Raw genomic sequence first — 22,309 nt, forward strand, 5'->3', positions numbered from 1 at the left:
CTTGCCTCCCCATGCATTGAACCCTACATGGAGAGGCAAACCTAAGCTAGAGAGCGCCCCTCCCCAGGGTACCCTTACCTTAGGCTCGCTGGAGGTAGCGTCAGTTGTCAGGGCTGGCTCTGGAGATGCTGCCGACATGACTGCAGGTGGCTGCTTGCTGAGAGTTTTCTCCTCGCCTGTGCGAGATCCGACTCCCTCCAGCGTCCGCCCGGACCTCCTATCAGCACCGCGACCCGGAACCGGAAGTCGCGGTTCAAAGGGGAGACATCCGCTCTACGCCGGAAATGACGTCACCCGCCGTCCAGCCCGCTCGGTTCAAAAAAATTCTTTGCGGCCTGTAGTACAGGGCGAGCCTGGATGTCCCCCCCGCTGCGCCCCGCTGGACGAGATAGGGGTCCCCCGCAACCAGGAGCCGCGCTCGGCGTGGAAGGGGTGGCTAATGGTGGGCCTGCACCGCACCAGGATTCACCTGGAAGCCTCTGCTTCCTTAAGGTAAAATAGATGGCCTCAGTCCTCTGCCTGAATTGGCCTAGGTTCCCATGCACAGTGTCTCCCCACCGGAGGAAACACTAATACTGAGGTCTGGCAGGGGGAGTGAGAAATTTATGGGCTGGCGCAGTGTTTCCTAGAGGAAGAGGAGGAGTATCTCTCAATTGTGGGCTGTCCTGAAAGACGGGAGGGGAAAACTGCCGGCTTAACCACCGCCTCCTGCACATTTACGTCGGCAGAATAGCACGGCTGGGCACATGTATGTACAAGTACGTCCTGTGCTAGTACCCAGCCGTGGGTCGCGATCCGTGACCGGGACCTGATCGCTGCTGGAGTCCCGCAATCGGTCCCAGGAGCTGAAGAACGGGGAGAGCTGTATGTAAACACGGCATCCCCGTTCTTCACTGTGGCGGCGTCATCGATCGTGTGTTCCCTTTTATAGGGATTCACAATCGATGACGTCACACCTACAGCCACACCCCCCTACAGTTGTAAACACACATGAGGTCACCCATAACCCCTTCAGCGCCCCCTGTGGTTAACTCCCAAACTGCAACTCTCATTTTCACAGTAAACAATGCATTTTAAATGCATTTTTTGCTGTGAAAATGACAATGGTCCCAAAAATGTGTAAAAATTGTCCGAAGCTTCCGCCATAATGTTGCAGTCACGAAAAAAAAATCACTGATCGTCGCCATTAGTAGTAAAAAAAATAAAAATAAAAATAAAAATGCAATAAAACTATCCCCTGTTTTGCGCAAACCAACCGATAAACGATTATTGCGTTTTTTTTTTACCAAAAATAGGTAGAAGAATACGTATCGGCCTAAACTGAGGGAAAACGTTTTTTTTTTTTATATATTTTTGGGGATATTTATTATAGCAAAAAGTAAAAAAAATGTTGATTTTTTTTCAAAATTGTCGCTCTATTTTTGTTTATAACACAAAAAATAAAAACCGCAGAGGTGATCAAATACCACCAAAAGAAAGCTCTATTTGTGGGAAAAAAAGGACGCCAATTTTGTTTGCGAGCCACGTCGCACGACCGCGCAATTGTCCGTTAAAGCAATGCAGTGCCGAATCGCAAAACCTGGCCGGGTCCTTTAGCTGCCTAAAGGTCCGGGTCCTAAGTGGTTAAAAACCGCCAGGATTCCCGGTGAAAAAAAAAAAAAAAAAAAAAAAAAAAGTAGAGCTGGTTCTCTTTTTCCTGTCGTGAAAACTGCGATGGAACATACACACGGCCGGGAATCGTCGCCAAAAGCTCTCATAGCAGTTTTCTTGACGGGAAACCCATACGCGTGTACGAGGCAGGAGACCTTCTTCCACACAAACGGAAGATCTCCAGGTTGACATCAGTGGGCCAGATTCAAGAAGCTATTGCGCCCGTGTAACCATAGGTTACACGGCGCAATTGCTTACTTGCTCCGGCGTAGCGAATGCTCCCGATTCAGGAACATCGCTACGCCGACTGCAGCCTAAAATCTGCGCGGCATAAGGCTCTTATGCCACGCAGATTTTAGGCTGCATTCTAGCGAAGACCGCTAGGGGGCGCTCCCATTGTGATCTGTGTATAGTACGCAAATTGCATACTAACACCGATTCACAAACTTGCGCTGGCCCTGCGTACGCAAATTACATAATTTGCGTACGTCGGGTTTCGGGCAACGTTACACATCCTAATGGCAGGCGCAGCCAATGCTATAGGATGGCCACGTTCCCGCGTCACGACGTTCAAATTTTACGTCGTTTGCGTAAGTGGATCGTGAATGGCGCTGGAAGCCATTCACGCTCACTTTGAAGCAAATGACGTCCTTGCGACGTCATTTGCCGCAATGCACGTCGGGAAAGTTTCCCGACGGACCATGCGCTCTACGCTCGGCGCAGGAGCGCGCCTAATTTAAATGATTCCCGCCCCCGGCGGGATCATTTACATTAGGCGCCCGTACGCCGGGCAAGTTAACACAGCGCCCCCGCAATTTACGGAGCTTCTGCTCCGTGAATCGCGGGCAGCGCAGAAAATTTGCGCGGGCGCAGGGCAAAAACGCTGCCCTGTGCCTGCGTAAGAAAGGCGCAGATTCTTACTGAATCTGGGCCAGTGATAAGAATGTTATGACAGGGTTCAAAAATTAAACGTATTGCTTAACTATAGGGTTTAAATGTCTACTTAACCATAGGGTTTAAACTTGTTCCCTATGTAATGACAGACATTAACAGACAATCCATAGGCCAGGTATGGATGACATGGACAGGTGACAAGTCTAAACGATGACAATGGAACATACATTCATCATTTCAATGCCCAAAAGGCAAGTAATGGGCAGATTATAGGGCAAACGGGTAACCCTGAGAGATTCCAACGAGATGAAAATCACAGATGCAGTTTACACTGATGGTGGGTTACAAATGATCTGTGTGTCATATTCCTAACAATAGGTGTGCAGTGTATGTAACAATACAGAATACACACAAAGATATGGATACCAAGAAAGGAAATCTGGAACAAAACACACGGGGAGTACATATCGGCACACAGCTAGAAAGCATTGGACAAAGCACAGCGCACAGAATAGGAGGATCTGGTATATCGATGACCTAAAGCCGGGTATACACCGAGAACCGGACACAATCCTCCTAGCGGTGACCCCCGTGGCCCCTCCTGTATGACGCCCTTCAATTACAACAAGAAAAAGTTCAGGGTGGAAAATTGCCAACTGAACAGCGGCTGCTTCCAGCTGTCTGAATACATTAGTATCAGCAGGAGATTCATCCATCTTTGCTCAGCATGGATGGCGGAATCTGTAAGGCTTCTTTCAGAGATCTGGAAGTGTTTTCTTCCCTCTGAAAAGTGATCTGCAGTGGATCCCTTTTCAGGTGGTGGCAAGACCATGGGTGACATGCATTAGAGGCACTACTGCCCACCATGCCTATTGTTATTTAAACGACATTTTTAGTTAAAGGGGAAGACAGAAATCCTGCCAGATCCTGCACTTCTCTGTGCAGCCCCGGAGAGGCTCGTCTCTGCACCCCCCCCCGGGGACAGGTCTACATGGAGGGTGTACAGTCCGGGGACAGGTCTACATGGAGGGTGTACAGTCCGGGGGAGGAGGAGACAGGTCTACATGGAGGGTGTACAGTCCGGGGGAAGGGGTGACAGGTCTACATGGAGGGTGTACAGTCCGGGGGAAGGGGTGACAGGTCTACATGGAGGGTGTACAGTCCGGGGGAAGGGGTGACAGGTCTACATGGAGGGTGTACAGTCCGGGGGAAGGGGAGACAGGTCTACATGGAGGGTGTACAGTCCAGGGGAAGGGGTGACAGGTCTACATGGAGGGTGTACAGTCCAGGGGTGACAGGTCTACATGGAGGGTGTACAGTCCAGGGGTGACAGGTCTACATGGAGGGTGTACAGTCCAGGGGTGACAGGTCTACAGGGAGGGTGTACAGTCCAGGGGTGACAGGTCTACATGGAGGGTGTACAGTCCAGGGGTGACAGGTCTACATGGAGGGTGTACAGTCCAGGGGTGACAGGTCTACATGGAGGGTGTACAGTCCAGGGGTGACAGGTCTACATGGAGGGTGTACAGTCCAGGGGTGTCAGGTCTACATGGAGGGTGTACAGTCCAGGGACAGGGGTGACAGGTCTACATGGAGCGTGTACAGTCCAGGGACAGGGGTGACAGGTCTACATGGAGGGTGTACAGTCCAGGGACAGGGGTGACAGGTCTACATGGAGGGTGTACAGTCCAGGGACAGGGGTGACAGGTCTACATGGAGGGTGTACAGTCCAGGGACAGGGGTGACAGGTCTACATGGAGGGTGTACAGTCCAGGGGTGACAGGTCTACATGGAGGGTGTACAGTCCAGGGGTGACAGGTCTACATGGAGGGTGTACAGTCCAGGGGTGACAGGTCTACATGGAGGGTGTACAGTCCAGGGACAGGGGTGACAGGTCTACATGGAGGGTGTACAGTCCAGGGGTGACAGGTCTACATGGAGGGTGTACAGTCCAGGGGTGACAGGTCTACATGGAGGGTGTACAGTCCAGGGGTGACAGGTCTACATGGAGGGTGTACAGTCCAGGGGTGACAGGTCTACATGGAGGGTGTACAGTCCAGGGGTGACAGGTCTACATGGAGGGTGTACAGTCCAGGGGTGACAGGTCTACATGGAGGGTGTACAGTCCAGGGGTGACAGGTCTACATGGAGGGTGTACAGTCCAGGGGTGACAGGTCTACATGGAGGGTGTACAGTCCAGGGGTGACAGGTCTACATGGAGCGTGTACAGTCCAGGGGTGACAGGTCTACATGGAGCGTGTACAGTCCAGGGGTGACAGGTCTACATGGAGCGTGTACAGTCCAGGGACAGGGGTGACAGGTCTACATGGAGGGTGTACAGTCCAGGGACAGGGGTGACAGGTCTACATGGAGGGTGTACAGTCCAGGGACAGGGGTGACAGGTCTACATGGAGGGTGTACAGTCCAGGGACAGGGGTGACAGGTCTACATGGAGGGTGCACAGTCCAGGGACAGGGGTGACAGGTCTACATGGAGGGTGCACAGTCCAGGGACAGGGGTGACAGGTCTACATGGAGGGTGTACACTCCAGGGACAGGGGTGACAGGTCTACATGGAGGGTGTACAGTCCAGGGACAGGGGTGACAGGTCTACATGGAGGGTGTACAGTCCGGGGACAGGTCTGCATGGAGGGTGTACAGTCCGGGGACAGGGGTGACAGGTCTACATGGAGGGTGTACAGTCCGGGGACAGGGGTGACAGGTCTACATGGAGGGTGTACAGTCCAGGGACAGGGGTGACAGGTCTACATGGAGGGTGTACAGTCCAGGGACAGGGGTGACAGGTCTACATGGAGGGTGTACAGTCCAGGGACAGGGGTGACAGGTCTACATGGAGGGTGTACAGTCCAGGGACAGGGGTGACAGGTCTACATGGAGGGTGTACAGTCCAGGGACAGGGGTGACAGGTCTACATGGAGGGTGTACAGTCCGGGGACAGGGGTGACAGGTCTACATGGAGGGTGTACAGTCCAGGGACAGGGGTGACAGATCCACATGGAGGGTGTACAGTCCAGGGACAGGGGTGACAGGTCTACATGGAGGGTGTATTGGTCCATATGGACTGTTGGGATGACAATGTCCTCTTCCCCTCCCCCCTCAGTATTACCTGGTAGGGGGGAGGGGGCTCCTGGTCGCCGTCGGTCCCGTCCCCGTAGCTGGCCCGGTCGGACTGGGATTCGTGTAGAAGGGAGATGTCATCCGAGGTGGGGGACTTCAGACAGTTCCCCATGTCTCTCGCACTGAGCTCCCCTCCGGACACTTGGCTTTCTTATCTCCCCGGCTTCTTCTCTCCTGAGTCCCGGCCGGCTCTGCTCCTCCCCCGGGGCCGGTCACCCTCTGTCTCCGCCGCGCTCCGCCAGCCCTCCGGTCGCCATTACTGAGCCCTGCGCTCACAGACACGGCGTGACGTCACTAGCAGCCGGTAGACCACGCCCCCGAGTTTGTGTCTGGGAGGAGGACGGTCACGTGCCACGGTACACCCTTTCCCTGCTGGAAGATTCTGTCTCCGAGCAGGACAGGACACTGTAATGACGTCATCGCTGTGCTCATTCTATGCAGAACTGCCCGGCTCCGCCCACCTGCCATACCCCACCATGAGGGATTCTCCCCTCTATACCCCACCATGAGGAGGTCTCACTTCTATACCCACCATGATGAGGTCTCACTTCTATACCCACCATGAGGGGGGTCTCCCCTCTATATCCCACCATGAGGGGAGTTTCACTTCTATACCCCACCATGAGGGGGTCTCCCCTCTATATCCCACCATGAGGGGAGTTTCACTTCTATACCCACCATGAGGGGGGTCTCCCCTCTATATCCCACCATGAGGGGAGTTTCACTTCTATACCCCACCATGAGGGGGTCTCCCCTCTATATCCCACCATGAGGGGAGTTTCACTTCTATACCCCACCATGAGGGGGTCTCCCCTCTATATCCCACCATGAGGGGAGTTTCACTTCTATACCCCACCATGAGGGGGTCTCCCCTCTATACCCACCATGAGGTGGTCTCACTTCTATACCCCACCATGAGGGGGTCTCCCCTCTATATCCCACCATGAGGTGGTCTCACTTCTATACCCACCATGAGAGGGTCTCGCTTCTATACCCCACCATGAGGAGGTCTCACTTCTATACCCACCATGATGAGGTCTCACTTCTATACCCACCATGAGGGGAGTCTCCCCTCTATATCCCACCATGAGGGGAGTTTCACTTCTATACCCCACTATGGGGGGGGGGGTCTCCCTTCTATGCCCCACCATGAGGGGAGTTTCACTTCTATACCCACTATGAGGGGGTCTCACTTCTATACCCACCATGAGGGGGATCTCACTCTATACCCCACCATGAGGAGGTCTCACTTCTATACCCACCATGATGAGGTCTCACTTCTATACCCACCATGAGGGGAGTCTCCCCTCTATATCCCACCATGAGGTGGTCTCACTTCTATACCCACCATGAGGGGGGTCTCCCCTCTATATCCCACCATGAGGGGAGTTTCACTTCTATACTCCACTATGAGGTGGTCTCACTTCTATGCCCCACCATGAGGGGGATCTCACGCTATACCCCACCATGAGGGGGGTCTCACTTCTATACCCCACCATGAGGGGGGTCTCACTTCTATACCCCACCATGAGGGGGATCTCACTCTATACCCCACCATGAGGGGGTCTCACTTCCATACCCCACCATGAGGGGGTCTCACTTCTACATCCCACCACGAGGGGGTCTCACTTCTTCACCCCACCATGAGGGGGGTCTCACTTCTATGCCCCACTGTGAGGGGGGTCTCACTTCTACACCCAACCATGAGGGGGTCTCGCTTCTATACCCCACCATGAGAGGGTCTCGCTTCTATACCCCACCATGAGGGGGTCTCACTTCTATACCCACCATGATGAGGTCTCACTTCTATGCCCACCATGAGGGGAGTCTCCCCTCTATATCCCACCATGAGGTGGTCTCACTTCTATACCCACCATGAGGGGGGTCTCCCCTCTATATCCCACCATGAGGGGAGTTTCACTTCTATACTCCACTATGAGGGGGTCTCACTTCTATGCCCCACCATGAGGGGGATCTCACTCTATACCCCACCATGAGGGGGGTCTCACTTCTATACCCCACCATGAGGGGGATCTCACTCTATACCCCACCATGAGGGGGTCTCACTTCCATACCCCACGATGAGGGGGTCTCACTTCTACATCCCACCATGAGGGGGTCTCACTTCTTCACCCCACCATGAGGGGGGTCTCACTTCTATGCCCCACCGTGAGGGGGGTCTCACTTCTATGCCCCACCGTGAGGGGGTCTCGCTTCTATACCCCACCACGAGAGGGTCTCGCTTCTATACCCCACCATGAGGGGGTCTCACTTCTATACACCACCATGAGGGGGTACTCACTTCTATACCCCACCATGAGGGGGTCTCACTTCTATGCCCCACCATGAGGGGGGGGTCTCACTTCTATATCCCACCATGAGGGTGTCTCACTTCTACACCCCACCATGAGGGAGATCTCCCCTCTATATCCCCACCATGAGGGGGTCTTACTTCTACACCCCACCATGAGGAGATCTCACTTCCATACCCCACCATGAGGAGGTCTCCCCTCTATACACTCCATGAGGAGGTCTCCCCTCTATACCCACCATGAGGGGGTCTCACTTCTATACCCACCAAGTGGAGGTCTTACTTCTATACTAAGGTGACCAGATTTTTAAAATGAAATCCGGGGACATATTTTTTCTCTACTAGTGTAGCGCTACCCCCGAAGGAGCCGCTGGTTGATTTGGGATCGGCCTACCAAGTTACCCTGGCAGTGTCTAGTGGTGCAACTTGTGAGAATAGCAACAGTGAGTGGAGTCCAGACATCCAATAAAGAGTTTTCAATGCTTTATTGTCCAGGCCAAACACGGCCAACATCAACACATTTTGGGAAGGTCAAAGTTGATGAAGGAAGAAAAAAGAACCATGCGGTATCAGGCCTGGATATAGAACTGAGCAATATACTGCTCTGCATCGAACCAATTTTGTAACACGTCGCCACTCTGCTCGGAGTGGGTGAAGTGCCCCCGGACAGACCCCTATGATAGGCCTGGCAGCCGGAACGTCACTTAGGATAATACTGGGAGGAACAGGTCTCTCACACAGACCTGTCTCTAGGGACCCTGCCACGGGCCAATTTCAATAGAGGACTTGGGTGAATAAGGAAAGAGAATCCTCCCAGTAGACTTTTCTATAAATGGTCTCCGGATGACAGCAAGCATACCTGTCAGTGGTCCAGACACCCGATCCCAGGCTGGGATTCTGTCAATAGGCCTTGGAACCCAGCGGAACGCTGAGATCCCTTCTCTCATCAGGATGAGGTTCGCTGCAAAGTTCAGCTCTGGCCAGGTGGGCCGCGCCGGCGGGGTCCATGGATGCGCGTACCCTGAAGGTGGGTACCGCACCTGGAACGGGGACCCGCGAAGAGATTTTTAACACATGACCTCCGTCCCAGATATACCCTCCCCCAGCATGCCCTGCGAGGGAAAACATCCTCTAATTGGCTGCTGGGAGAAGATCTGCTCTGCTAGAACCCCTCTGGCGCCAACTGCCGGCCAGGGGTGGCATTGCACTCCCTTACCGCAGACTGACCCAGTGGACATTTCCAGAATGACAGAGGTCCCACATTTAAACAAACACTGGAAGGGAGCAAAGTAACTCTCCCTTCCCCACTAAATTTAGGCGTAGTGCCCATGCTGAAAGCAAGGGGGTGCTACACTAGTAATGGCAACAATCAGCGACTCTCTGCCCGTCGCCGCCCGCCTCACAGCCTCTCAAGTCTTACTCTTCGGGCCGGGCTACTACTGGATGGGGAGCGGAGGAAGATCACTCCGCCAGGGAAGGCAAGGAGATAGGCAGGTAGCTGGCTAGGATTTAAGCCAAGGCAGAAGAACATGTGAGCGAAGCTGAATGGTCATGCACCCGAAACTGAAGAAATATTCCCTCCGCTCCGACCAGCACATGATCATCAGAAAGGGGCACAGATAATGGAAAAAATAAAACCCCCCTATGCTAGTAGGCATGGCGGAGCGGGGGTGTGTAATTCAATTATTATTTTTTTATTCTGCACTGACTGGCCCAGATTCAGGTAGGAGATACGACGGCGTATCTCCAGATACGCCGTCGTTTCACTGAGTGTGAGGCGTCGTATCTTGGCGCCTGATTCAAAGAATCAGATACGCCAGAATTTGTCTAAGATACGACCAGCGTAAGTCTCCTACGCCGTCGTATCTTAACTGCATATTTACGCTGGCCGCTAGGGGCGTGTACGCTGATTTACGCCTGGAATATGTAAATCAGCTAGATACGCCTATTCACGAACGTACGCCCGCCCGTCGCAGAACTGATACGCCGTTTACGTTAGGCTTTTTCCGGCGTAAAGTTACCCCTGCTATATGAGGCGCAGCCAATGTTAAGTATGGACGTAGGGCCAGCGTCGAATTTTCCGTCGATTACGTCATTTGCGTAAGTCGTTCGCGAATAGGGCTGTGCGTCATTTACGTTCACTTTGAAAGCATTGGCTTTTTGCTGGTTAATTTGGAGCATGCGCACTGGGATACTTTCACGGACGGCGCATGCGCCGTTCGTAAAAAGCGTCATTTACGTGGTGTCACAATAAATTAACATAAAACACGCCCACATGTTCCACATTTGAATTAGGCGGGCTTACGCCGGCCTATTTACGATACGCTGCCGCAACTTTGCTTTGTGAATACTGCACTTGCCTGTCAAAGTTGCAGAGGCGTAGCGTAAATAGGATACGTTACGCCCGCTCACAAATACGCACTCCCTAAGTGAATCTGGGCCACTGTCTTTGAAATTGCCCCTGCCCCTTATTAAATCCAATCTGTGGACAAAACCAGGGACAGACTTGGTCTGGGGACAGTGTCCTCAATCAGGGGACTGTCCCCTGAAACTGGGGATGTCTGGTCACCCTATTCTATACCCACCATGAGGGGGGGTCTCACTTCTATACCCACTATGAGGAGGTCTCACTTCTATACTCACCATGAGGAGGTCTCACTTCCATACCCACCATAAGGAGGTCTCCCCTCTATACCCACCAAGAGGAGGTCTCACTTCTATACCCACCATGAGGAGGTCTCACTTCAATAACCACCATGAGGAGGTCTCCCCTCTATACCCACCATGAGGAGGTCTGGCAAGGCTTCGGGCGCCCGAATCGGTGGACCTCGGGGCAGGTAAGTGTCTGTTTATTAAAAGTCAGCAGCTACACTTTTTGTAGCTGCTGACTTTTAATAAACGAAAAAATGAGTGGAACTCCGCTTTAAGCTAGAATTATTGCACTTCCTCACATGTGTGGTTTGAACACCGTTCACATATGTGGGCGTGACTTACGTATGCGTTCGCTTTTGGGCGTGAGCTTTGAGGGATGTGGGGGCTTTAAAAACTAAAACTCTTATTTATTTTACTTTATTTTGTTTTTTTTACACTGTCTATGAAAAAAAAAAGGATTTGATCACTTATATTCCTATTACAAGGAATGTAAACATCCCTTTCTTTTGGTGGTATTTGATCACCCCTGCGGTTTTTATTTTTTGCGCTATAAACAAAAAAACAGCATACATTTTGAAAAAAAAGCAATATTTGTTACTATAATAAATACCCCCCAAAAATATATATAAAAACACATTTATTTCTCAGTTTAGGCCGATTGCGCAAAAGTTATAGCGTCTACAAAATAGGGGATAGTTTTATATCATTTTTATTATTAATTTTTTTTATTAGGAATGGCGGCGATCATCGATTTTTATCGTGACTGCGACATTATGGCGGACACATCGGACACCTTTGACGCTAATTTTGGAAACATTGTCATTTATACAGCGATTAGTGCTATAAAAATGCACTGTTACTGTGTAAATTACACTGACAGAGAAGGAGTTAAACACTAGGGGCGATGAAGGGGTTAAGTGTGTCCTAGGGAGTGATTCTAACTCTGTGGGGGCTGGGCTACAAGTGACACGACAGTAATCACTGCTCCCGATGACAGAGAGCAGTAGATCACTGTCCTCTCACTAGGCAGAACAGGGAAATGCCTTGTTTACATAGGCATCTCCCAGTTCTGCAGCTCTGTGACACGACAGCGGGCACCTGGCGGACAAATCGAGTCAGTGGTTCCTGCGGGCACGGTCACGGAGCACGCAATGGGCGTGCCGCCGGCAGTGCGCGTGCTCGCAAATTCAAAGCGACGTACAGGTCCGTTGCTTTGCGCAGCTGTGCCATTCTGCCAACGTAGATCAGCGTTAGCCCATCTGCAAGTGGTTAAACGTTGCTCCGGTCCTCTAAGGGCATAGAGTCGAGTGGGGGCCATCTTGCCCTTACCCGACTTCCTGCCCATCCATCCCTGAGAATTTGGGTCTAGGAAGGAGGTGAGCTGGTGAAGGGAGCACTTGTCACAAATTGCCGTCTCATTTGAGAAACACTTTTCCTCACAGTGAATATTGAAGCACATTTTATGTGTAGCGTGGGCATTTTTGCTTCTCAAATGTTATACTTGTATTAATCCATGACTAATGTGATAAATTGGTATTTGGCACCATCTAGTGGCAAAAACGTGAAATGGACTTCATTTATTTTCATTTTTCAAGAACATGGTGAGATATTATGCAAATAACCCACCCATGAACCCTCAGGGCTGAAGTGCATGCTGGGTAGGAGATAAAAGGCCCTGTTGTGGCCATCTTGGGTCTTCTGGACGTGTGGCCTGTCTACAGGGAGCTGTGAGGAGGTGATCCAGAGAGCGGGGCCTAAAAGACTGTGGGGAAGAACATCCAGCGATCCTGTGTCACATCCCTGAGCTGAAGAGATAGAGGGACGAGATCAAGAAGGATCCAGAGACATCTGCGTGTTCCAGCCATCCTGTGAAGCTAAGCGGCGTGCTTGTGCTGACTGAAAGCAGGATCCAGGGACAGCCGGAGCGGAGGTTTCCAGTTCTTCCAGGCCCAGTGTGGTGAGCAGGGCAGCCGCCCACTGTTGCTTGATACACTCTTACACTTAGGCCCCGTACACACGGTTGGACCGAACCGATGAGAATGAACCGAAGTTCAGTTTCATCGGACCAAACCGACGGTGTGTATAGCCCATCGGTCTGTTGTCCTTCGGTCCAAAATTTTAAAACATGCTTCAAAACCGAACCGATGGACCGCTGCCCGATTGGTCCAAACCGATGGTTAGTACAGAAAAGCATCGGTTCAAAACCCGCGCATGCTCAGAATCAAGTCGACGCATGCTTGGAAGCCTTGAACTTTGTTTTATTCAGCACGTCGTGTGTTTGACGTCACCGCGTTCTGACCCGATCGGTTTTTGGAACGATGGTGTGTACGCACATCAGACCATCAGGCCACTTCAGCGGTGAACCGATGAAAACGGTCCGACGGACCAGTCACATCGGTTTGGTCCGACCGTGTGTACAAGGCCTAAGACTTACTACCACAGTGTTGTTGAAACTTGTACCATATTTATCTTGCTATAACGCGCCCCAGCGTATAGCGCGCACCCCCAAACTTGAAGGAAAATTCCTGGAAAAAAAAAAATACTTACAGTTTGGATGCCCCTCGCCGGTGTCTTGCCCGTCGTCCATCGCTTCCTGCCCGTCGTCCATCGGCGGCCTCGTCCGGTCCGGCGTCCTTCTACGGCCATCGTGGTGTCCTCCCCGCTCGATCCCCGCTTCCCGCACTGTGTTCGAACCACTGCGCCGACATATACCGAGCGCAGTACACTCGGGTATAGTCGGGCAGGCGACATGAGCAAATTAATATTCGCTAATGTCTTCCTGTCCCCCCCCCAGCCAATCAGTAAGCAGGTCCTGAGACCCGATTGGCTGGGAGTCCTAAGACCCAATTGGCCGCCATTTTAGGACTCTTGATTGGCTGGGAGGAGAAGCAACCGCCAGGACTCGGGAGGAAATGCAGGGATGAAGCCGTGACCTGGATGGGGTAAGTATGGTAGGGTAGCGGCGATCCAGCAATTGGGAATTAATGACCACCTTGGGGGGCCCCTTAGGGAGCTGTATGATGGAATGTGGCCCCCTGTATTATCTTTATATCATGGTGGATGCCAGACTGCCTGCCCGCAGCTCTTGGGTTGGTGACCTTGGCATAGAGATCCCAGACACAGGAAGTCTGTGTGGAGAAAGTGCCAGCAAGGTTTTGCAGTGGTCTGCTGGTACCTATAATATAGTTCCTTTACCCCAAAAGAGACCTGGGCTGCCATACCTGGGCTTCATCTGACAATCAGTCCTCCTCTTGTGTAATTTCAAGTCTCAGCATGTCTGACCCAGGCCACTGGTACCTGTCATGACATTGTGTTCATCTGTTAGATTGTGAGCTCCTATGATCACTGTTGTGGCACCACAAGTCCCAGCAAGATGTTGAACAGGGCTGCTGCTAAGATGTGTAGAGGTGTTTGCATCTGGCCCCCTGATCTAAATACAGGGACGCCGGATCAATGGATTCCAATGGGGGGGGGGGGGGGGGGGTTTAACCAGGTGATTAGAGGCTCTAATAAGCTTCGAGCCTAGACAGGTGGTGAAAAGGTGTTGTATCGATTCCTCACTCCCGGCTTTATCTCATTGAACCCTGCACTAGTGCACCACAACTGTGTGCAATGCAGAGCAGCCCTATTCACCTGAAAGACCTGAAAGAGGTGTGTTCAGTGGGTGGTATTTGTGTGTTTGTGCCTATGTATTGTGGCCGCAGCCTCTGGTAGCGCCCTTTATGATCACAGTTGTGGTGCTGGCGCACCGAAGTGGGTGTAAAAAATTGGCAGAATATTGCATTGATGTCGAATATCCTGAAGAACTTTTTATTCATTGCACGCCACTTTATTTTTGGTGGAGGAACAATGAAATGGCAGCTAATTGCTGTCATGAGAGTAAGCAGGCATAGGACGATGAACCTCCCTGCCACACCCCCTGCCACACCCCCCGCGCTATCGCAGCGGCTTCTGTTAGAGGGATTCGAGGGACTTCGTTCCCCTTAGCAACTGCATGTGCTGCTAATCAGTGCTATCTATCAGCGCCCACCAGTGCTGCCAATCAGTGCCTCATCATCAGTGCTGCCTATCGGTGCCCATCAGTGTCGGCTAATAGTGCCCATCTGTGCCACCTCTCCGTGCCACCTATCAGTGTCGCCTCTTTAGTGCCCATCAGTGTAGCCTATCAGTGAAGGAGAAAAATGACCTGTTTGCAAAATGTTATAACAAAATTATGTTTTGTTTTTTAAAAAAAATCTGTCTTTTTTGTTTGTTTAGCAAAAAATAAAAAACCCAGCAGTGATTAAAGGGGTTGTAAAGGTTTGTTTTTTATTTTCTAAATAGGTTCCTTTAAGCTATTCACTTACCTTTTCCTTCTATTTCCTGTCTAAATGTTTTTTTTCTTTGAATTTCTCACTTCCTGTTGCTCCTCAGTAAGCTGTTCAGTAAGCTGTTCTGGCTGACTAACCACCGCTCGGATGATGGTGGCAAGTTTACTGAGGAGAAACAGGAAGTGATAAATTCAGACAAAGGAAAAAAACGTTTAGAAGGGAAGTCGAAGGAAAAGGTAAGTGAACCAACAATGCACTAGCTTAAAGGAACCTATTTAGAAAATAAAAAACAAACCTTTACAACCCCCTTAAATACTACCAAAGCAAAGCGCTATTTGTGTGGAAAAAATTATAAAAATGTCATATGGGTACATTGTAGCATGACTGAGCCATTGTCATTCAAAGTGCGACAGCGCTGAAAGCTAAAAATTGGCCTGGGCAGGAAGGCTTTTTTACCACTACTACTTTATATTGGCTTTTGAAATTCAAAAATGCAGTCATTTAGAAATCGAAAGAAAGGTTTAGGACTGGGAAACACTTTTTGAAGGATAAATGATGCATTTTATATCAGGGCTGTGGAGTCGGAGTCGGGGGAAATTTTGGGTACCTGGAGTCGGAGTCGGCAAACAATGCACCGACTCCTACTAAATTTAGATTGGAATTAAAAAAAAAAAAAGCAAGTTTAAATGTCCCAATTCACAAAAAGTTATAATTAATGACTTCTCTACAGTAAGAATAAAGACCAATGCATGCAGTACCTCACGTAACCGCAAAACGAACACGTTAAGTGACCGTGAAGAAGCATGCTTTTCATGTGCTTCGCTATATGGCACGCAACGCACAATTAGGAGCTGCAATACTTATACTTTCCATAGTGTTGTGTTCTGCTTTTATAGGGAACGCAGCGTCCATGTGTAACCTAGCCTCTCACTGATAAGGGATTAAGTAAATATGTTTTTTTGCAGGACTAGAGAGTGAGACACTTGTATAAGTGAAGGGAATGGAGGGCCAATAGTTCAAGACTGAAGCTGTAAACCATTGGAAAAACTGCTGTCATTTAGCTAAGGCTATAAAAACTTGTAAACTCCGATTGTTAGCTTAAACTTTAAAGCGGGGGTTCGCCCTGTTAAAAAAAAAAAAAAAGTTTTTTTTTATTAGACAATTAAATTCGGCATCGTAGCGCGAGCTACGGTATGCCGGTCTTACATTTTTTATGCCCGTACTCACCGTGCTATCGTTGATTGAAGAATCCGGGGAATGGGCGTTCCTATGGTGAGAGAAGGTGATTGACGGCCGGCCCTGGCACGTCACGCTTCTCCGGAAATAGCCGAAATAGGCTTGGCTATTCACGGCGCCTGCGCATAGCCTGTGCGCAGGCGCTGTGAATAGCCGAGACCTACTCCGGCTGTCTTCGGGGAGCGTGACGTGCCAGAGCCGGCCGTCAATCATCCTCCCTCTCCATAGGCACGCCCATTCCCCGCGGGAGTCGGATTCTTCAATCAACAATAGCACAGTGAGTACGGGGATTAAAAATTTAAGACCGGCATACCGTAGCTCGCGCTACGATGCCGAAAGTAATGGAATAATGGGGTGAAGGAGGGTGAACTACCGCTTTAAACATGACTATGGGATTTTCCTAGGAAAATCATGTTTTAGAATAAAAAACGTTGTTTTCATTGTGTTTGTCTTTTGCTTAAACTGTGCAATACAGTAGACTGTTGGCTTCCCAGCCAGTAGTCCTGTGGTAGGTTGCGTTTCTTTCCCTCAAGGAATGTATAAAATACATTTGCATATTAATACAGAGGAGTCGGAGTCGGGGAGTCGGAGTCGGAAGTACATAAAACTGAGGAGTCGGAGTCGGAACATTTATCTACTGACTCCACAGCCCTGTTTTATATACAACTCTATACTGTAGATCAGATCAAAATGAGGGACAAATGAGGAGGAAATATTGACAGAGGGACTTTGTTCCAAATTAGGGACAGTCCCTCGAAATCCGAGAGAGTTGGGAGCTATGGACACACGAAAGTCAAAGACTATGGGAAGGGTACAAGAGATGGTCAGAGACTGTGGAAATGATGCAAGAGATGGTCAAAAAAGTGGACATGATACAAGAGATGGTTGGAGACTGTTGACATGATAAAAGAGATGGTCAGAGACTGTGGATATGATGCAAGAGATGGGTAGAGACTACAGACATGATACAAGTGATGGTTGGAGACTGTTGACATGATAAACGAGATGCTCACAACCTGTGGACATGATGATAAAAGAGATGGGTAGAGACTTTTGACATGATACAAGAGATGGTTAGAGACTACAGACATGATACAAGTGATGCTTGGAGACTGTTGACATGATACAAGAGAATTAGAGCTGCATGATTCTGGCCAAAATTAGAATCACGATTTTTTTGCTTAGAATGAAGATCACGATTCTCATGGCGTAAAATCTTTTACATTTATACAAAAAAAAAAAAAAAAAATATGGGCTAACTTTACTGGCTAGTTTTTTTTAATTCATTAAAGTAATTTTTTCTCAAAAAATTGCATTTAAAAAGACTGCTGCACAAATACAGTCCAACATAAAATATTGCAACAACCACCATTTTATTCTCTAGGGTCTCTACTAAAAAAATATATAATGTTTTGGGATTCTAAGTAATTTTCTAGCAAAGAAAATAATGATTTTAACTTGAAAAGAGCTGTCAGAAAAAGGTTTGGTGTTTAAGTGGTTAAACATTCCCTAATTTACATACAGAAGTTTATTCCTTTGATGTGATACAATGTTTAGACTTAACTTTCCACTGATAAAGAATGTTTTCAAAACTTGGCAGACTGCCCAGACTTTGACTTTTGGCTGAGAGTAGAGAGGAAATTATTTGCATACCAAATTGCAGAGAGAAAATTCTTTTCATGTCAAAGATTGTGAAACCCTGTGTCAAGAATTGCAGCGGGAAAAAGATCGCGATAACGATTCTTGGCGATTAATTGTGCAGCTCTACAAGAGATGCTCACAAACTGCGGACATGATAAAAGAGATGGGTAGAGACTACAGACATGATACAAGAGATGGGTAGAGACTACAGTCACCATACAAGTGACGGTTAGAGACTTTTGACATGATACAAGAGATGCTCACAAACTGCGGACATGATAAAAGAGATGGGTAGAGACTACAGTCATGATACAAGTGACGGTTAGACTTTTGACATGATACAAGAGATGGGTAGAGACTACAGTCATAATGCAAGTGATGGTTAGAGACTGTTGACATGATACAAGAGATGCTCACAAACTGCGGACATGATAAAAGAGATGGTTAGAGACTACAGACATGATACAAGAGATGGGTAGGGACTACAGACATGATACAAGTGACGGTTAGAGACTGTTTACATGATACAAGAGATGCTCACAAACTGCGCACATGATACAAGCGATGGATAGAGTCTGTTTGCATGCTTCAGGAGACTGTCAGACTGTATGTAATATAGAAGTTGTTGGAAACTAGAAACATGCGTCAAGAGAGCCATGGACTGTAGAAACCTTACACAAGTTTGCTAGAGATAACTATTATAACTGTGAAAAAGGAAAACACAGTTTAGTGCCTGCAGGGGCCCCAAGGGCAACAAAAAAAAGTGCCAAAGGTTGGGCACCAGAGACCTAGAAAATTTCAATGGGGACACATTTTAATTTCACAGCACAAAGTCAGGGAGATTTAAAAAAAAAAATTCCGTAACATGAGCACCGCTCACTTACCGGCTCCTGATCCTCCATATGGAACTGGGACTCATGTAGGAGAGGGTCTTCATCCGCATCACCCAAAGTGCAGCACTTGGTGCAACAGGTCCCCATTTTTCCCTCTGAAGTCTGTACCCTGGGGGTACTTATGGGACACCCCTGTGTTTTTTTTCTTTATAGGAAATAGCACAGAATCCTTCGGGAACTTCACGTCTCCCCTTCTCACTGATCTATCACTGTAGGAATCAGTTGAGCGGCTGGAGCAGCTGGAATGTTGCCGTTATGACCACACATTCTGTTGGAACATTTTGATGGCTTTCCACAAAGAATGCTTTCTATTCTCTTTTATTTCTAAAGGCTACTGAACAGGCGGAAGACTATTTTCTTTATTCTTATCTATCCGGATGGACTTTGGAAGACCAAGTGCTGTGCAGGGATAGAAGACACCGAATCCTATTGGGCATACTATACATGAGTAAATCCCTCCAAGATAGCACATAGTCTCAGAGAGGTCAGTGTCTTCCCTCAAAGTCATACCTTTTACTTGTCAGATTTTTTGGTAAGCTTACCACCCTCTGAAAAGTGATCAGCAGTGAATCACTTTTCATAGGGCTGTAAAGGAGCATCTGACAGGTGTTCAGGAGGCACTATTGCTGTCTCCTGGTACCAGTTTTTCAGGTTTGTTTTGTTTATACTTTTTTTTTTTTGCTTGCCACATGCCAATTTTACATTGCAGGACTGCATTTAGTTTGTAGTTACAGTGGCCCCATGGGTCTCAATGGGTGAGTTTGGCAGGTGGTGATGCCTGTCAAACTCTGTGGCCTGAGTTAGAAATGCCACAGCTGTGAAGAAAAGCATTGTGGCCGCTGCATGTGTCCATATCAGGCTGTATTTTTAGGATCTGGGTGGGCGGCCAGGGGGGCGATAAATCTGCCGTTCAGCCACCTTTTTTTTACCGCCCACCTGTATGAAAGAGCCTAAACTCTGTTTTATGATTTACCAAAAATTGGAACTAAAGGCCAAACTTTTGTTTTCAATTTAGTTAGAGTAATGCCCTGTACACACGATCAAAATTTCTGATGGGATAAAATCCGATCTAATTTTCCATCGGAATTCCATTCAAGCTGTCTTGCATACACACTGTCAGACTGTCAGGTCACCTGTGGCCAGGTGACAAGTGCACCCCGTTGGGGTCTGGGATGCACCACAGGGTAGTGAACCCTGTGGCCGACTGCTGCGATCAGAGAGGAAGCGTGAGCCCAAGATTCCCCAGGGCGCGGAGTCTAAGACCCAGCTTTGTGTTCACCAGAGCCTCTGGTGGTGAGGATGGCCTTTGCCGCAGCTGGATCCAGGTCGCGACCCCTGGGGTCCCCAAGGTCACGCTCCGCAGGGAGAGAGGGGAAGCAGCAACCAGGACAAGCGATAGTGATGGGTAAGTCGAGGTCGGGGCAACAGGCAGACAAGGGTAATCAAGGAACAGGCCAAGGGTCAGGGAAACAGGCAAACAGGAGAAGTCAGAGACGAGCCAAGGTCGGTACACAGGAAGGTAAACGTAACACACTGCAGACGGGAACAAGCTACAAACAAAGGTTGAACAGCAAAGCAGACTAGCAGTGCAGTGGTGAATATAGGCTTCCTGGGATGGCCTAAGGTGGAGCCATACAGGGAGGAAGGTGATAAAAGACAGCCAGAAAGAGGGTCAGGCCTCTAATGAACACATATCCACATATCCATGACACAGACCAAATTCGGACCGTCCAAAACGCGGTGACGTAAAACACTACGACGAGCCGAGAAAAATTAAGTTCAATGCTTCCGAGCATGCGTCGACTGGATTCTGAGCATGTGTGTTTTTTTTCTCCATCGGAGTTCCACACAGACGATCGGAATTTCCGATAGGAAAAAAATAAAACATGTTCTATTTCTAAACTCCAATTAAAAAAGTCAGATGTGGCCCTCACACGGTTGGAATATCTGATGAAAAAATTCCGTCTGACTTTTTTCATTGGAAATTCCGATCGTGTGTACAAGGCATAAGGGAGTGTCATACCTCTATCAGTTTGTTTGTCCTTCCAAAATTAGGGAATCTCTGGTTGTCACCAGAACTAGTATCACTATTGGAGGATTTCTCTTCTTTTCCTCTACTGGTGACCACCCAAAATGTGGGATAAGGAGTCCGGAGCGTCTCCATTCACCATTTCAGGTCCGATTTCAGCCCGAATTTTGGGATGAATTCGGACCTGCAATGGACCAAAGGAAGCACAGGACTCTTGTGCAATTCACACCGGAGCCGCTGCAGAGATGTGTGTACCAGCTCCATAAAGAGCCGGTCACAATCTCCTGCTATGCAAATTGGACGCGGTGACGTAAAACACTACGACGAGCCGAGAAAAATGAAGTTCAATGCTTCCGAGCATGCGTCGACTTATGAGCATGTGTGTTTTTTTCTCTATCGGAGTTCCACACAGACGATCAGACATGTTCTATTTCTAAACTATGATTTCTCCAGTGTAAAAACCCGAGGGCAATTCAGATGGTAATGCGCTACTAAAAATAGCTGCGCTTTACCGCCACCGCACCTCCCGCCCCAGTGTGAAAGGGACCTTAGTGATAACAGTAAATAGCACAAATAGAGAGGCTAATGACCTTAATCTCCCTAATGTAGATAGAGACATAAAGACCCAATGGGGTTCTAATCCCTCCCCTCTCTATCCAAAACTAGAATAATAAGAACTAGAATATTTAGAATAATAGTTGTGCCTTTAGAGAGCACAGAAGTTTCCGGGGAAGATCACAGGGGGGCCAGGAGAGAGCAGGGAGGTCCGCAGGCAGCAGAAGTAAGCTGGACAAGAGGGGCTGCATATAGAGGAAACAATGCCTGCGGGAGGGAGAGGGGGAGAAGCAGGATATCAGCCGCTGCAGGAGGAACATGGAGGGCATCAATTTCTCTAAATGCCAACCCTCCTGTCCAGATGTAGAGGGGAGCTGCATGGGCCCCCTGGAGAATGGGGCCAGGTTTCAATGGCAACCCCTAAGACCCCTGTAACTACACCCCTGATGCCCCCTCTTCTCCATAACATGCAGGTAGGTATTTTGTAAACCAAATAGATGGCTAGGAACAATGTATTTTCTGGGCATTCTCTAAATGAAAGCCACAACTTTGAAAAGATTAAAAACGGCTTTGGAACTTACATTGAAGCTTATGTGAGATTTTAGTGATTGGGTTTAAATCTACTTTAATTTGACAACCAATCTGCTACGACATTTTCTTTCCATTAAGACAAACGCTTACTGTAATTTCTAGTTACAGTTTCTGTTTAATTTTTCATAATGCTCCCTCAGTGATCCATCATAGTGCAAACCACATGCATTGTCAGTGAAAATTCATTCACACGGGTGGCAAAAAAGAGGGTACAAGTAAGTGATTGATCCTTGTTTTTAGCATCCTACCTACAAGCTGACGTGGAGGCTGTTTGATGGGCGTGTCACAGTGCAGCAAATTTTAGACAGTGTGGCACATTTGGCAGACTTTATTGTCAAACTCTCTCTCAAACTCGTCCTGAAGAAGCCGCTAGGCGAAACGCGTAGGCGAGACGAAAGAAAATATTGCTT

At 49.0% G+C, this 22,309-nt stretch overlaps 1 protein-coding gene across 2 annotated transcripts in view; it reads right to left on the reverse strand.

Annotated features, from left to right (window-relative positions):
• The window catches only part of RNF11 (ring finger protein 11), a 91,311-nt gene extending 72,485 nt beyond the window's left edge, over positions 1-18,826 (reverse strand). Inside the window, exon 1 of one of the 2 annotated variants that reach the window (XM_040360505.1) lies at positions 18,716-18,826. In XM_040360505.1, coding sequence (XP_040216439.1) covers positions 18,716-18,811 — 96 coding nt within the window. In that variant the 5' untranslated portion in view covers positions 18,812-18,826. Of the gene's footprint in view, positions 1-5,670; positions 6,015-18,715 lie in introns of those variants that run through there. The other variant, XM_040360504.1, reaches the window with a different exon arrangement.
• Between the last annotated feature and the right edge of the window lie 3,483 nt (positions 18,827-22,309).

Source organism: Rana temporaria, chromosome 7 (genome assembly GCF_905171775.1).
Source record: "Rana temporaria chromosome 7, aRanTem1.1, whole genome shotgun sequence".
NCBI classification, from domain to species: domain Eukaryota; kingdom Metazoa; phylum Chordata; class Amphibia; order Anura; family Ranidae; genus Rana; species Rana temporaria.